The sequence below is a fragment of the Lichenostomus cassidix genome, chromosome 15, assembly GCF_008360975.1.
Source record: "Lichenostomus cassidix isolate B80296 chromosome 15, HeHo_3.0, whole genome shotgun sequence".
Lineage (NCBI taxonomy): Eukaryota > Metazoa > Chordata > Aves > Passeriformes > Meliphagidae > Lichenostomus > Lichenostomus cassidix.
This window is the reverse complement of record NC_139496.1, coordinates 399,750-414,086: the sequence shown is the minus strand read 5'-3', so window position 1 is coordinate 414,086 and position 14,337 is coordinate 399,750. Positions and strand designations below refer to the sequence as shown.

General features: G+C 40.6%; 1 protein-coding gene across 2 annotated transcripts in view; it reads left to right on the top strand.

Annotated features, from left to right (window-relative positions):
• The first annotated feature begins 3,732 nt into the window (after positions 1–3,732).
• ADGRD1 (adhesion G protein-coupled receptor D1) overlaps positions 3,733–14,337 on the top strand; it is a 121,043-nt gene continuing 110,438 nt past the window's right edge. Inside the window, exons 1-6 of one of the 2 annotated variants that reach the window (XM_085075351.1) lie at positions 3,733–4,302; positions 4,401–4,437; positions 5,574–5,657; positions 9,027–9,122; positions 11,148–11,270; positions 13,273–13,452. In XM_085075351.1, the coding sequence (XP_084931477.1) occupies positions 4,234–4,302; positions 4,401–4,437; positions 5,574–5,657; positions 9,027–9,122; positions 11,148–11,270; positions 13,273–13,452 (589 nt within the window). In that variant the 5' untranslated portion in view covers positions 3,733–4,233. The remainder of the gene's footprint in view (positions 4,303–4,400; positions 4,438–5,573; positions 5,658–9,026; positions 9,123–11,147; positions 11,271–13,272; positions 13,453–14,337) is intronic. The other variant, XM_085075352.1, reaches the window with a different exon arrangement.

Below are 14,337 nucleotides of genomic sequence, written 5' to 3'. Positions count from 1 at the left end.
AGCTCTGTCAACTCAAAGAGCATTTCCTGCAATGCTGAGCATGGTGTGCTGTGAGTAAAACCCACAACTCAGCCTTTTCTGATTCATCCCCATCCACTTCATCAGTACAGATTAACACGATGATGCTGTTTTAAATAACCAATTTTTGTGCTTTTTTTAAAGCAAAAGTCTTCTGGCTTTAGGTGAGGTTTGTATTTTCCTGCTTTTCTCCAGAACCAGGGAGCTCCAGTGCTGTATTTCAAGTGAATCTCCCCTAGCTGGCCAATTAGTATCACCCATTACCATGATTTGATTGTAATAAATCTAGGAAAAAGACAGGGAAGGAAACATTCTTCAGTCTCTTTGAAGATGATGCAGCTGGCAAATGATTTTTTAAAGTGCAAATCCAACCAAATTGCACCTCTGTACATCTGAGTAGCTCCCTGGAGCAAAGGACAGATGAATTAGTTTACACAGCTGTGGGGTGAATTGTGTAAGTGAATTAAATAAAATCAGTTCTGCAGCTACTTAGCTGGGATGTCCATTACCAGCAGAAAAGTTAGCAGTAAAATTTAAGTGGATGTATGTTGATATATCAGCTGTAATCACCTTGTTAGCAATGCCTGTTACTGACAGAGAAACAGCTTCACCAGAAAGTCATTTTCATCCAGAATATTTATTGATGTTTTAGTAGAAACTGTGATGTTAAAGAAGTTTTACCAAATCTATTTGATTGATTATTAAAATACTCCTTTCTATGATGTTTGCTAAAATATTTCTATCCCAATTATGCAGCAGCTCTCATATGGTTAGTGATTCCAAGGGAAACTAGGAAGAAAACTGTGTTACAAACTGCTTGTTTTCTACAGGGTAAAGCATTATTTTGATTATTATTTCTCTGCTTGTGTGTAGTTAGTTAGCTATAAGTGTTTTTAACTTCAGGTTATTTGTCATTTCCAGGTAACTCAGCTGCAGCATTTGCTGATTTTCTGTGTCAGTGATGTTCTCATCCTGGCTGAGCTCGAGGTGAGCAAGGAAAGCTTTGGCTGCAGCTGCAGTTTGGTTATCCCAGGCTGGTCTCACTGCTGGGCAATCCTGGAGCCAACATTGCTGCTGTAAACTGATATAAACTGATATAAACTGATATAAACTGATATAAACTGATATAAACTGATATAAACTGATATAAACTGATATAAACTGACACAAACCCATCAGCCTTTCCTTCCCATCACACCCTTGTCCCTCTCTGCCCAGGTGTGGCAGAACATCTGGGTTTGTCACAGAGCCCCAGCGCTGTCCCTGCCATGCTCCAGCCCAGCAGGGCTGCAGGAGGCAGAGCTGGCCTGGGAATTCTCTCCAGAAGGCTCAGTGAGGTTCCCAGCGCTGCCCTTGGTGCCTTTGGTGACCTGCAGGGAGCTCACCCGAGCTCTGCTCCATCGCAGGTTTGTCAGGAGCACTTCCAGCAGGGATTGTGTGCCCAGAGCTGCTCCAGAGCCTCCAGTTTGCCCCCAGTGCTGCCCTGGGCTGGGCTGGCAGCACTGTGCCTGTTCAGACTGTGTTTCCAGAGGATCAAAGGAATACATTCAGAATTTGTTTCTGCAAATAATCTCTGATGTCTGCTTGCAATTCGCTGTTTCCACAGAAATTTTTGGCAGTGAACATGTTTGCTTGGATTCTCACAATTGTTTTGGTAAGCATATTCTTTCCCTTGACAGGCCCCTCTTGGCAAATATTTCAAATTCCTGTCTTTCTCTTTTTACATTTTAGCTTTTTCTCAGGATTTTTAGCTGCAGTTCTCTATTATTTCTAAGGAAGCTGTACTTGTCACGATATGATGCAGAATTCATAGGATTTGCACAGAATTCCTCCTCTTCCTTCAGGATATCGAGGAGATTGTGGCTAACAGTAAAGAGGGAAGAAGTCTCAAAAAAGCTGGAGGGAAATAAGCAAGAGCCAGACTGGTTATCACTAAATTTTGTTGGGAACTGAAATCCAAAATTTTCAAAATTTTCCTCTTATGGGTCCTAAATCAGGATTACAAACAAAACTCCTGTTTTACTTCAATATGGAAATTTTGTAACGTTAAACGTTGGTGACCTTGGAGTTTTCATGCAGCATGGATGTCTTAGGGTTTCCAAACTGGATTTTGATCTCCTCAGTCCTTGGGCCCTGCAGCTCCATCCACTCACCAGTTGTTTGCAAGGAAAGATTCCCAGCAGAGGCTGTGGAGGTTCAGAATCCATCTGGGAGTGCAGCTGGGAAAATCAGAGCCAAGCTGCTGCCCAGCTTGCTGCTTTCCAGCTCTGTGATAGCTGTAAAAAATGTAAAACAGCCATTTCACCCCAGGAGTTCTGATCAGCTCTGGGCTGTAGTTTGGTGCAGAAGCTGTGATGGAGCTGCAGGCAGGTGAGAGAGGATCCAGGGGAGCAGCAGAGGGAACAGGGGAGGGGTGATTTAGGTAAGGACAGGAACCAGGTTATGACAGGGGAGGGCAGGGAACAGGTGAGGAGAGGGAACAGGGGAGGGCAGGGAACAGATTAGGGATGGTCCAGGTGAGGACAGGGACCTGGTGAGGTCAGGAACCAGCTGGGGACAGGGACCAGGTGAGTTCAGGAACCAGGTGGGCAGAGCCTGCAGCTAAGGCCAAGAGTCACTGAACACTGGGGGGAGAGGAGAGGAGAGAACACCCCAAGGGCAGAAGAGAATTCCTGTAGGGACAGCAGTGATACTCACAGAAATCACCTTTCTATGGGTCACAATCTTGTGTATTCTCTGATTGTTAAGCCAAGAATGTTTTGCTGCATGGGTAAGCATGTGGGGCCAAAAATATTACCCACTGTATTTACATAACTTCTGGCCAAAGGAAAGGTAAATAGAATAATCTGGATTTTGCTGGGATGTTAGCATGTTGTAATTATATTTAGTTTCTTATATTGCCTACATCATCTTTAAGTGGCTCATGTGAGCATAAAAAAGGGGTGGAGAGGGAAATGCAGGGAAGACATTAAGGGGGATAAAAAGTTTCAAAAATTTTGTTTATGATATAACTCCTTCTGTTTATTTGGCTGAAAATAAAGAACTTGGAGAGAACTGAAAACAAGACTTTACCATAGAAGAGCAGATTGAATGAAGAATATCAGCTAGCCCTGGATGCTAGTTTTCTTTTACATGTAAACTGCTGATTAATATTTGTGACATAGTTTAGAGTGTAATTGGGAGACTCTTATAAAAATGCTTACATGTAATTATTTTTATTAAAATAAGACATAAAGTAGCAACTCCAGAAGTATTTTCCTAGATTTGTGCAACTTCGAGGAAGTTGGTGAAATAGGTAATGCCTCAGTTTCCCCTGCTTGATACAGATAAAGCAAAATGAATCCCTCGGAGTGCCATGTGATTTAAATCAGTGTTTTTTAAAGCTTGTGCCTCCTCAGGCAGAAATACAATCCGTGTTTGTTTTAATAAATAGATGTCAGCTTTCCTTCCAAAGGGTCTGTGTGGTTTTTCTGGGGTGTTTGACCTGTGAGCACTCGCTGTGGCTTTGATGCCCTGGGAGGGAGCAGATTTTGGGAGAGCAGATTGATTTTGGGGGCTCTGCTCTCCCCTCTGCTCTGAGCTCCGTTAGGACCCAGAGAGGAGAAGGATAAAAATAGAGTCCCAGGATGGGACAGAGCTGGAGGAGAGAGGATGACATCACTGGGGTTTGCTCTCCACCCAGAGAGCTCTGCATGGAGCTGCAAACGTGAGCTGGCCGGGCAGAGCTGGAGTTTGCAGCTCCTCAGCTCCTCTCGGCTCAACAGGCAGAGTTTTCCAGCCCAAGTGCCACAAGGAAGTTCATTTCCCTGCAGGACTACAGCTGCTCCAGAGCCCTGACAGGAGAGACTGCGAGGAGAACACAACTGCAGGGAGAAAGTTGAAAACAAGATCTTTTCCTTTTGGCGCAGATTGTGACACAAGTATTTGACTTCTTTCTGCGGAGCAGAACAACTTCGGGTTTGATGCACATTTCTTTGAGTTTTCCTCCAATCATGGTAATTTATTCACAGTTAAGTGAAGGTATCGAAGGGTGAAGCAAGAAAGTACTACTGGAAGGGTCTGGAAGGATATTTTGCCATCACATTCATCAAGGAATGAACTTCTTGAACCTGCATGGAAAATGTCTTTTTTAATACCAAAAGTAGCGAAGGAAAACTTATGATTGAAACCTTACAGGAATTTGATCTCTGCTGTACTTTTAACCTTAAATAGACCATGGAGAGTTTATTTTCTCTACTCTGTTGCCATTATTCTTTACTGATTTTGTTTCAGCAAAAGTATCAGGTAATATTCTGAATATGGTCAGTATTGAGATATACTTGGATTCCTCTTAGCAGGTTTTGCAAGCCTCACTGTCTCATTATGCAATGTTTTCTGTGCAGGTGTATGGAAACTCTTCCCAGCTCCCCAAACACCCAGGTAAGCAATGCTCTAATTACATTTTATGACAATGTGCTCAGATATTTACTTGCCTTTTTGCATTTTTTTTAATTTTCTTAGTCGCCCCAAAGAAACTGTGAGCCCAAGTTTGAATGTCAGCTTTGTATTAAAAATGTAATAGTCTGAAGGGTCAGACTGTCCCAGTCATTCTAAATGCAGTACCCTGCCTAATGGATGTTCTGAATAGAAATACATTTGGAGGGAAATGGTTTGTATTTGATATGTGGAAAAGTCCTATATACACTTGTTTAGCATTACTTTCCTTGAGTGTGAGTTCCTGAATCAGATCTCTACACAGATTAATTTCTTTTCAGCATTTTCAATTCCATGATTTGCAGTTAGATATTCCAGCTTGTACACTTTGCAGTACTTTGGCTTCAAGTCATCCTCCCTCCTCCCAGCCTTCACACTTCAGCTTAAATCAGTTGCAGAGTGGATTAAGGATTTCTCATCTGTTTTCGATGTAAAGAAACCTCACCCAAAGCTCACAAGGCTCTGTGTGTGTAACTGCAGAATTCCTCTGTTCATATAAATAGTTTAACCTCAAGCCTCATGGTGGTGTACAAGTACAGTTTTACTGCTTTGCCAATTCATGGATTGCTTTGTGCTCCTCAGTTTTAACCATATGTAATTATTTTCAAGTAAAACACAGAGCAATGGGGAAAACCACATCTGTTAAAGGAGTAGCTTCAGCCTGGCTCATTTCTATGGCTCCACCTTTGCTCAAAAACAAGAAAAGAGTCCTATTTCCTATAAATGAGAGTCTCTGGCTGATGGAACAACAGGGAAAACCCTCCTGCAATCGGTGGGTGAATTACAGAGCTGATTTGTAGTGCAGAGAGTGGAATCACCACTTCAACCTCCTGGATTTGAACCAGGATGTAAACAACCCTGGGTTTTGCTCTCAGTGGGGCCATTGGCTGTGGAAAGGATTTGCATTCAGGTATCTGTTTCCAGAGGTCTCCCAGGGCTGTTTGGCTGGAAATGGGATAAGAGCTTTGCTTTGTGCAGTTCAGAGCTGGGAGCTGCCAGAGCCACCAGAGCAGCTCTAGGCCACTTGTTACACACCTGGTTGGTCCTTTTTTAATCATCTTTTAATCTGTGTTTCTTGAAAGGGTTCAAAGTTCTGGCATCAGCTTCCCACTACTGGCCCTTGGAAGACGTGGATGGAATCCATGAGTTTCGGGACACCAATGGAGGTAGATGAAGGATTCCTTGGAGTGACAGTGACAGTGACAGAACTCTCTGGCTGTCTGCAGTTAGAGGGAGAGCAGGAGGCAAGCAAGGGGTTAACTTGTGTAGCTCAGAGCTCGAGATTCTTTCCCAGTGAAGGTTTTTGCAGAGCTGTGATATCCAAATGATGCTGTATTTGTGAGCTGATTTTTATGGAGTATTCTGCGGGGTTTTATGGGCTGTCTGCGCACTGCTGGGGTTATAAAGAGAAAAGGTTTATGATCCAAAGAGTCGTTGAAATCACATTGTTATTAGTTGGTTTGGTACATGCATGGCACTCACAGCACCCTCAGGGTCTGAGATCTCTGGCTATCCCAGCAGGGAAAACATCTCCTTCCTCTGCATTTTGGAAGGAGTTGAATTCCCAAGCTCCTCATGCACTTTTGAAAATTGCATGCAGTGCCTATAGAAAGTGTCACTTCTTATCTGGGTACCTCTTATTCATTTTTATCTGCTTTGGGGTATTTCCTTAAGAGCAGTATTGCAGCATTAGTTCCTATTAATTCAATTCTGTTTCCATTTGGGCAAAATGAAGAGAGGTTTGCTGAGGCAAAGCTCTCCCAGCTTTGTCAGGAGGGCTGGATGGTGCTAAAGGGCACTGAGGGTGGGTTTAGAGCTCTGTGGCTCTGTGTTCTCAGGGAGGAGGTGTGTTAATTGTGTGGTGCAATTAACAGAGCTCTACAGACCCACTGTGACAGGGCAGAGCTCAGGGCTGCAGGGTCATTCCTTCCACATGGAAATTCCACCTCTGCTCTGCCTCCTCTGAGACCCAAAGGTCCTTGAGGAATTCCCACAGGAAATGGTTTTATCTGCTGACACTTCAGCCAATTCCGAGCTGTGCTGGTGTGAGTTCCCAATATTCCTCACACAATACCTGGTGTGAGTTCCCAATATTCCTCACACAATACCTGGTGTGAGTTCCCAATATTCCTCACACGATTCCTGGTGTGAATTCCCAATATTCCTCACACGATTCCTGGTGTGAGTTCCCAATATTCCTCACACAATGCCTGGTGTGAGTTCCCAATATTCCTCACACAATACCTGGTGTGAGTTCCCAATATTCCTCACACAATGCCTGGTGTGAGTTCCCAATATTCCTCAAACCTTCCCCAAATTCCTCACGCTGGCTGCCCCAGCTCAGCTGAGCAAGGAGTTGCAGCTCTGTTCCTCCTGGGGCTGCAATATCTTTATCCACAAAGCTCCCTGGAGAAGATAAAATCAGGAGATAGAGACCTTGACAGCCTTACATGAAAAACGTTAACAGAAGGGCAGAGTTATTGCTATTTATCACACCAAAATGGCAATATCAATCTCTGGTCCTAAGTGGGAAAAAGATCCATAGATATCAAAACCCTTTTATTGTGGAGGTGTTCAAGTATTTTAAGCCTAAACTTTGACCTATCTTTGCACAAAATTTCTGAAAGGAATTAAATTGCCTGACCAGAAATATATCTGGGCAATATTCTGCTTCCATTAGAAGCTGATGGCAGCATTCCTATCGACTTCCATAGAATGATAATTTGGCTCACAAAAGTTGCCACCTAAGTTCTCTAAAATGTGTTAAAGTAATTTTCTGACACTGGACTTCATGTAGTTTCAAAAGGAGTGAAGTGCTCCATATCTAGCACAGTTTTGGCAATCATGTTGCAACGAAGTTTTTTGGAAGTGCTTGAAAATGATATATATATAAAATATAGCCCTTGGAAAAGGACAACTTTTTTTGATTGTTTTTCAAATTTTGTTAAATTACATTATTTCAGCAAAATTCAGAAATGTTTTTAGTATCTCGGAAGAGATAAAGCAGAGCAGATGAAGTTTCTGCAAACCTTCCCTCAGAGCAATGGGATTGGCTCACAGAGCAATCTTTGACTCCTGGTATGATGGTGTTAAAGAACTTCAGAATGAGCCAGCTGCACGACTTTGCTGAAAACATTTGGAGGACTTTGTCTTCCTGTGATTTTCAGGGGTTGCAGCAGCCAGAAGTCTTTGTCTCTGCAGTGCAATTCTGACAACGTTGAGTTCTCTCTTTAGTGTGGAACTGCAGAGCTCAAATTCTCTTCAGCTGCTCATATTGTGTCTGACAGATATTATTTCAGCTGCCTCCAGCAGAGGTTTTCTGTGTCTGTCTGATATTTGATTTACAAGAAAAGTTTTCTTTACTGTTGTAATTTACTGCAGGTGACAATTTGCTTGGTTTTGATTCCATTCTGATTACACAACTCCTCTGTTTATCGCGGAGTCTTTCTTGTTTTTCCACTCATCATATCATGCAATTATTTTCATTCCATGTTCCTCCTCTTAAACCCTTGAAGCATCATAATCTGTCCGTCACGTTAATCCATTTTATTTGTTGAAGTCATTGTGTGTGAAGCCAGATTTATATCTCTCAATGCATTCGTGTTGTGTGTCAGCAAATTAATGGTTTGGTTATCTCAGCACTAGAAGCAATTGAAGGGAAACAATCAACTCAAAATATAGCAAATAAAAAGGAAGTGGCCATACTCAGGTTTTTCATCTGACCCCTTGTTTTCCATGCATTTTTATCCTGAGGTTTTTGTGTGTATTTTTCTTTTCCTAAGAGCATTTGTGGGTTTTTTTCTGTGAGCTCAGTTGATCTAAATCCCAAATCAATGTCTCTCCATCTACTTTCATGGGCTTCTCATCGAGCTTTATTTGCCTGCCCAGGGTAAACAATTACAGTGTGCAAGATACTGTTAAATTATCAAAATCAGAAAAAAAATTAGAGAATAAAGTTTTATTGCCAGATATAAAGAAGCTGGGGATTTTTTTACATTTAGATGGAGTTTGTTGTATTTTAATTTGTGCCCATTCCTCTTGTCTGCTGACTGGGTGCAAATGAGGAGAGTCTGGCAGTATCTTCCCACCTCCAGCTGAGCATTTATTTCCCTGGATGCTCCACGAGTCCATGGCTCTCCCAGAGCTGCCCATGGGACTCAAATTCCCTCACTTTTGCACCAGCATAGTGATTTTCACTACACACAGAGAGCTCCTTGTCAGCAGGAATGTATTTCCCAATCCTTCACTTTGCAGCTGTATTTTTTGTAGTTTTTTCTCAGTAACTGTGAAGAAAACCTTCTTTTGGTGGTGCTGCATTTTCCTGTGCAGGTGAAGCACATGACACTCACAGCTCCCTGGGAGAAGTGCTGCTGGGGTAATCTTAATTCCCAGAATTTTAATTTGAATTTTAAAGGCCACTCACCAACATCTGTGATTTGTGCTATATTGAGAGATATGAATTGGCCAATTCATTGCTGATTATGTTTATTCATTGTTTTGTTCATTTGCTTATTTTCTTTTGTTGTTCCACCCAGCTCTAAGAATCCACAACTTCACTGTGCTTCCTTCCCATAACTCTACCTTTGTATATACCAATGACTCTGCCTACTCTAACTTCTCTGCAACTGTAGGTGAGGATTTACACATTTTTTTGTTCTGCATTTGTCAGGCTTGGAGGGTTCTTGTAGCAGTGCATTCAGAGTTAGCACTGAGTTCTGGTTCAAGTGGTTGTGTGGTAAAATTCTGTTTATTGTTATTCCATTGTCATTCATTGTTGGAAAAGCACTGCTCAGTGTTACCTGGATTGCTGGAATGCTGGAGAATCCCCAGGGAAGCTCTTGGGAGGATGCTGTGCTCATCCCAGTGCTCCTCCAAAACCTAACATTTTCTATTAGGGTTAAAAGAATCAGATGTCATTTCAGGGGAACATATGGGAATAAACAGGTTGATTTTTTTCGTGTCTTTCAAGGCTAAAATGGAAAAGATCTCTGTTTTCTCTGTTTCATAATAGTTTTTGGAGGACACATTGAGAAGGAAAAATTCAAGCAAATTTGCAAAGCCTGGAAGTCAGATCTTGTCAGTCATGACAACTTTAGTTAACATGATGTTTTATTTTGGTTTGTATTTTTTTCTTAATGAGAAGCAAAATCTGTCTATATATACATATATATAAATATATATATGTGTCCTTTTATTATTTTTTTTAAACATCAGCAGACTAGGATATCAAAGGAAGAACAGCAAATGACAACTCAGAAACCTGAGAGACTGCAAACTAGTTATAGCTACAGCAGCTTAAAGCCATTTAATTTCAGTCACTTGCATTTATGCAGTGCAGGTGCAATTGAAATATCACCTCTTGCCCACTTTACACTTAGCTATTAACTCACATCAAGCTGTTGGAAAATCTGACCTAAGGAGAAGGATGGAAATGGTAAAACTGTCATTGGGCTGCTCAGATAGTAAGAATTTTATATTGGAATACTAAACCCACTGTTTTTTCACTCTCCACAGTAAAAGTATGCTGGCAAAAGTGAACTCTATTAATGATGAACTTCAAATGACCCTAATTCCTTTCAGTCCTTTCTTATCTGCTTTATAGACCATTTGCATAGTTCTCACATAATAAAATATGTTCAATATGAACATTATAAAGAGTGACCCCAATGGCAAAGGAAATGCTATGGAAACAGAAATTCATTACCTTATGGGAACTTCTCTGGATAGATAATTTATAATTCAAGTGCCTTGAGAAGAGCTTAGAAATGCTTGATTTACTCCATAATATACACTCACATTTTTAAAAGAAACTAAATTTTACCTGTCAGTTAGAGGCAGAACTTGATGGTTTCTCCCTCAAAGGGAGGGGAAGATCCCTGAAAACTGATAAATAAGGATTTGGGATGAACTAAGAGAATATGGAAATTTGTGTTCACTGCATTCATTCAGAAAAGGAAAATGGATTCTCACTGCTGCAGTTCCCTTGGATGTTTTTCTTTGGGAGGAAACACAAAAAAATCACAAGAAAATTAATCATTATCTATGTTAGACAAAGAAATTGCCTTTCCAAGTGACAAAGATACCACAGCAAAAGGTGTCTGAAAAGCAGGTTTATTTCTGTCTCAAGAGTGTGACTTGTCAAGTATATTTAATTGAGTTATTTTTTAGTGAAAAGTGGGCTTTGATCACCAACTTTCCCTTTCAAAAACTGAAAAAACAAACACTATTTTATTGGATTTTGATTGGTTAAAGAATTTCTTTACTACCTCAGCCTAACAGTAAGACATCTCTAGGAAGAGTCTGGCGCTCAAAACTCTGGAAACATAAAGTTTACTGAGATTACATTGAAATCATCATTTTTGGGTGTATGGATTCTGTCAAACAGTCTTAGTTAACCACAGGGCTGAGTGGATATCAGTATAACATCCACAAACTTGAAATAAAAGAGATTTCTGTGTGCTCTTTAAAAAATGCAACAAGAAACCACTGACAAACTGAAACAAACAAACAAAAATGCCAAGAAGAAAACCACAAAAAGTAGCAAAACCATATAGCTGGAAAGAGATAAATATCTGAGCTGGAGGAGTCTGTTAAATTGTGTTTCCAGGAAGTTTTCCTTTATGCAAATGATAAACTATATTTTGCTTTTGCTGTAGATATTGTGGAAGGAATGGTGAACAAAGGAATTTACGTCACTGAAAAGAAAGGAGTTACCTTTCTCTTCTTTGGGAGTTATAGAAATTCTTGCATTAGTAATCCAGAGGCTTGTGGACCTGAAGGTGAGCAAATTCATTAATTGTTATTGACTTTTTCTTTTGCTGCCAGATGATATAATTCAATAATCATTGTTTCTTTCCTCCTTGGAATGAAATCTAAAAATCTAGCTTGGCATTTTATTGACTTTTAAAACAATTGAGTGTTGATTGCTGAAAATTTAGTCTTTTCCAACTGCAATTTAAATTAGAACTGATCCCAAACTCCTCAGGTTCAGTGTGGCCTCTTGGCAGGAATTGGCTTGGGGATTTTAGATTTATCTCTGGAGGTAAGAAAACCTTTAGGTCTCTGGTGTTATGGAATCCATTTGTCTCCACAGACGCTTAAATCTCTTCATTCTGATTCTCTTCCCTTTTTCTGGGGTTAGCATCACAAAATGACAGCTTTGGCAATGTGTTGATTGTGATTAAATCTCTGTGACACTCAAACCAAACCTTTGCTGGTCACCAACACAGAGCATTCCCCAGAGATGAAAAACTCTCTAGAAATGGGTGTTCCACAGAAAATGTTGGCTTTCTGCAAACTCCAGCAGTGCCTAAACTTGAGCAGCATTGTTAACCCTGAATTTTCCTGCTCTCAGTGATTTAGTCCTCCTTCAGATGGCTGACATGGCTTGAAACAGAAATGTTTTCTAAGCTGCTTCTGAACGTTTTAACAAGGAGACTCAGAGAGCAGTTGGTCCTTGGCTGTTAGCTGAGAGAATTAGCAAAAGCAATTCAGCAGCCTACTGTAGGTGTATTTTGTGATACTTGCTGTATATTTTCACACTTTTATTCATGCCACTGGGAAATAAAAATCATCAGGAAGTTATATTGTTTCAACATCCATAGTATAACATAACAATCAGAATAAATTATTTTTATGGCAGCAGAGCACTCCCAGTATCTCACAAACAAGAGCATTAAAGGCATAAAACACTGAAATGTTCAGGAGATAAAATGTGAGGAGAAGAAATCATATAAACAATAAGTACTAAGTCACTCTAGCAGGTATTAATAAAAGAGAAAAAGGAAAAAAGACAACACCCTTTTGTCTAAAGAACGTGTTTGTGTTTTCTTCAAATCAAATCCACCTGTGGCAAGGATGAGGTGGAATTTCATTGCAGCCTGCTTGAAGTGTTAGTGTGTTTGTGTGGAATTGGTGTCAAACACACCTAACCAGGGAATGCCTTCTGAAAGCATGTTGGGATCTTTCCAGATGAAATACAACAACCTATGAAACAAAACTCCTGGTATTTCTTCTGAGGTTCAATTTCACAACATTTCAGAACTGTTATTTTTACTTGAGAAAACAAACTCTTCTTGCTTTTGAAATGTTGAAACATTCTTCCCCCGCCTTGTTCTTTCTCTTCCTCAAGTAATTTTTGAACAATGGTTTTCTGTAAGCAGTTTTGGGCTCATTGACGTGGCATTTTCAGTCAAAAGAAGCATTTGTGAAAGATACAAGAAAATGTTCTTTTATTCATTGGTTTGAGTTCATTGGGAGGAGCTGCATGTAGCCAACGTCTGTGAAGTTGAAATAAAAAAAAAAACTAAAGAAGCATCCCTATAAAAAGTAAAAGATGTGTTTATTGTGCATTTATTTGTAAGTTTATTTTACATATTCAAGTGTTAGCAGGGCTGTGCTGCAGTCAGTGCTGCAGGAGCTTGGGAGAGGTCAGTAAATTAATTCTGGCTGTGCTGGTGTTTGGTGAGCACCAAATTAAATGTGGATGCCTTTTGGTGATCAAACAACTTGGTTTTCACTGAGAGGAGCTCCTCAGGACACAATGGCTGCTGCTCTGTCCTGGCTGTGCTCTTGGGATGCAAAACCAAGGGAGACGTGTTTATTTGGTTTAAATTGCTTGTTTATTTGGTAAAACAATGTTGATTTTAAAATGCTGTCCTTGTTTGTGCCAGCAGATGATCTGTCCTCAAAAGCATTCCCACTGTCTGTGTTCTGCATATTGGAAATTTTTAATTGCACTCATTTTTTTCATCAAAATCTCCTCTGATTTGCTTTCATCAGGAGTAACATTTTCCTTTTTCTGGAAGACTCAAGACCAACAGGCTAAGCTTCTCCCTGCCTCTGGTGGACGAGTAATTTCCAGTGGTTTCAAAATCTGTTCCAACGAAGGTGAAGGCTCAGTGGAGTTTTACACCCGTGGGAATGCAATGATGAAGTGGAAAGCAAGCTTTAGTCCACCAGGTACATTTATATATTTTTTAAAACCAATTTCTTTGTTGCATTTCGCTTCATTCTTGCAGACAGAGGTAGTGAGAAGAGCACAACCTCAGGAAAGAGCAGTGAATATATAAAAATAGCTCCAGACCTCTGTGCTTAAGAATTCCCTTGGTGTGGGGAGGGAGAATGAAGTTCAAACTGCAGAGCATTGAACATTTGCCATGAGGTAACGACCCCTGGCTTCAGCTCCAGCTGGGCTGCAGTGGATCACTGTTGCCATCAGGAGTTCATGCATGTTTGGATGGAAACATGAGCAGAGAATGCAGATTAATCCCTCCCAGCTCTCAGCAGATCCTAAAGCTGCTGGGCTTTCTCTGCTGCCTCCGAAATTAGCCTTTCTTTGGTCACTTTCCAGCTGGCTCTTTGGTGCTTTCATAATTCTGCTTTCTGTGGAGTGTCAGGTTCTCCATGCCATGCCATGGAATTAATAAACATTTCGGTTTATCACATCTCTCACTGCCTCTATCTAAACTGTGAATTGTTGGGAAGCACTAATACCTGCTGACTGCAACAAATTCTGGTCTTCTAGTAACACTAATGGCATTCAATAAATATTTTCTTGCCTTAATTTGACTACCTATACATTGTTAAAATAGGACTCATGGTAGCAGAGTTTTATAAAGTTTAGAATCAGTTTAGAAATCTTAATTGAAGAGAAAAGCTGCTAAATGGCAAGAATAATTCCCACATTTGTGGATTATCCAATCCAAGTGAATATTAATATTATATTTCCTGCCTCTCAAGCATAACAAAGAAACTGTGACCACTTTTGATGAGTTTATTTGCTTGTTCCCCAGATCTCTGTGGCTCTCTTGCTGAGCTGAGTTTTGGGGCACAGTCGAGAGCTCA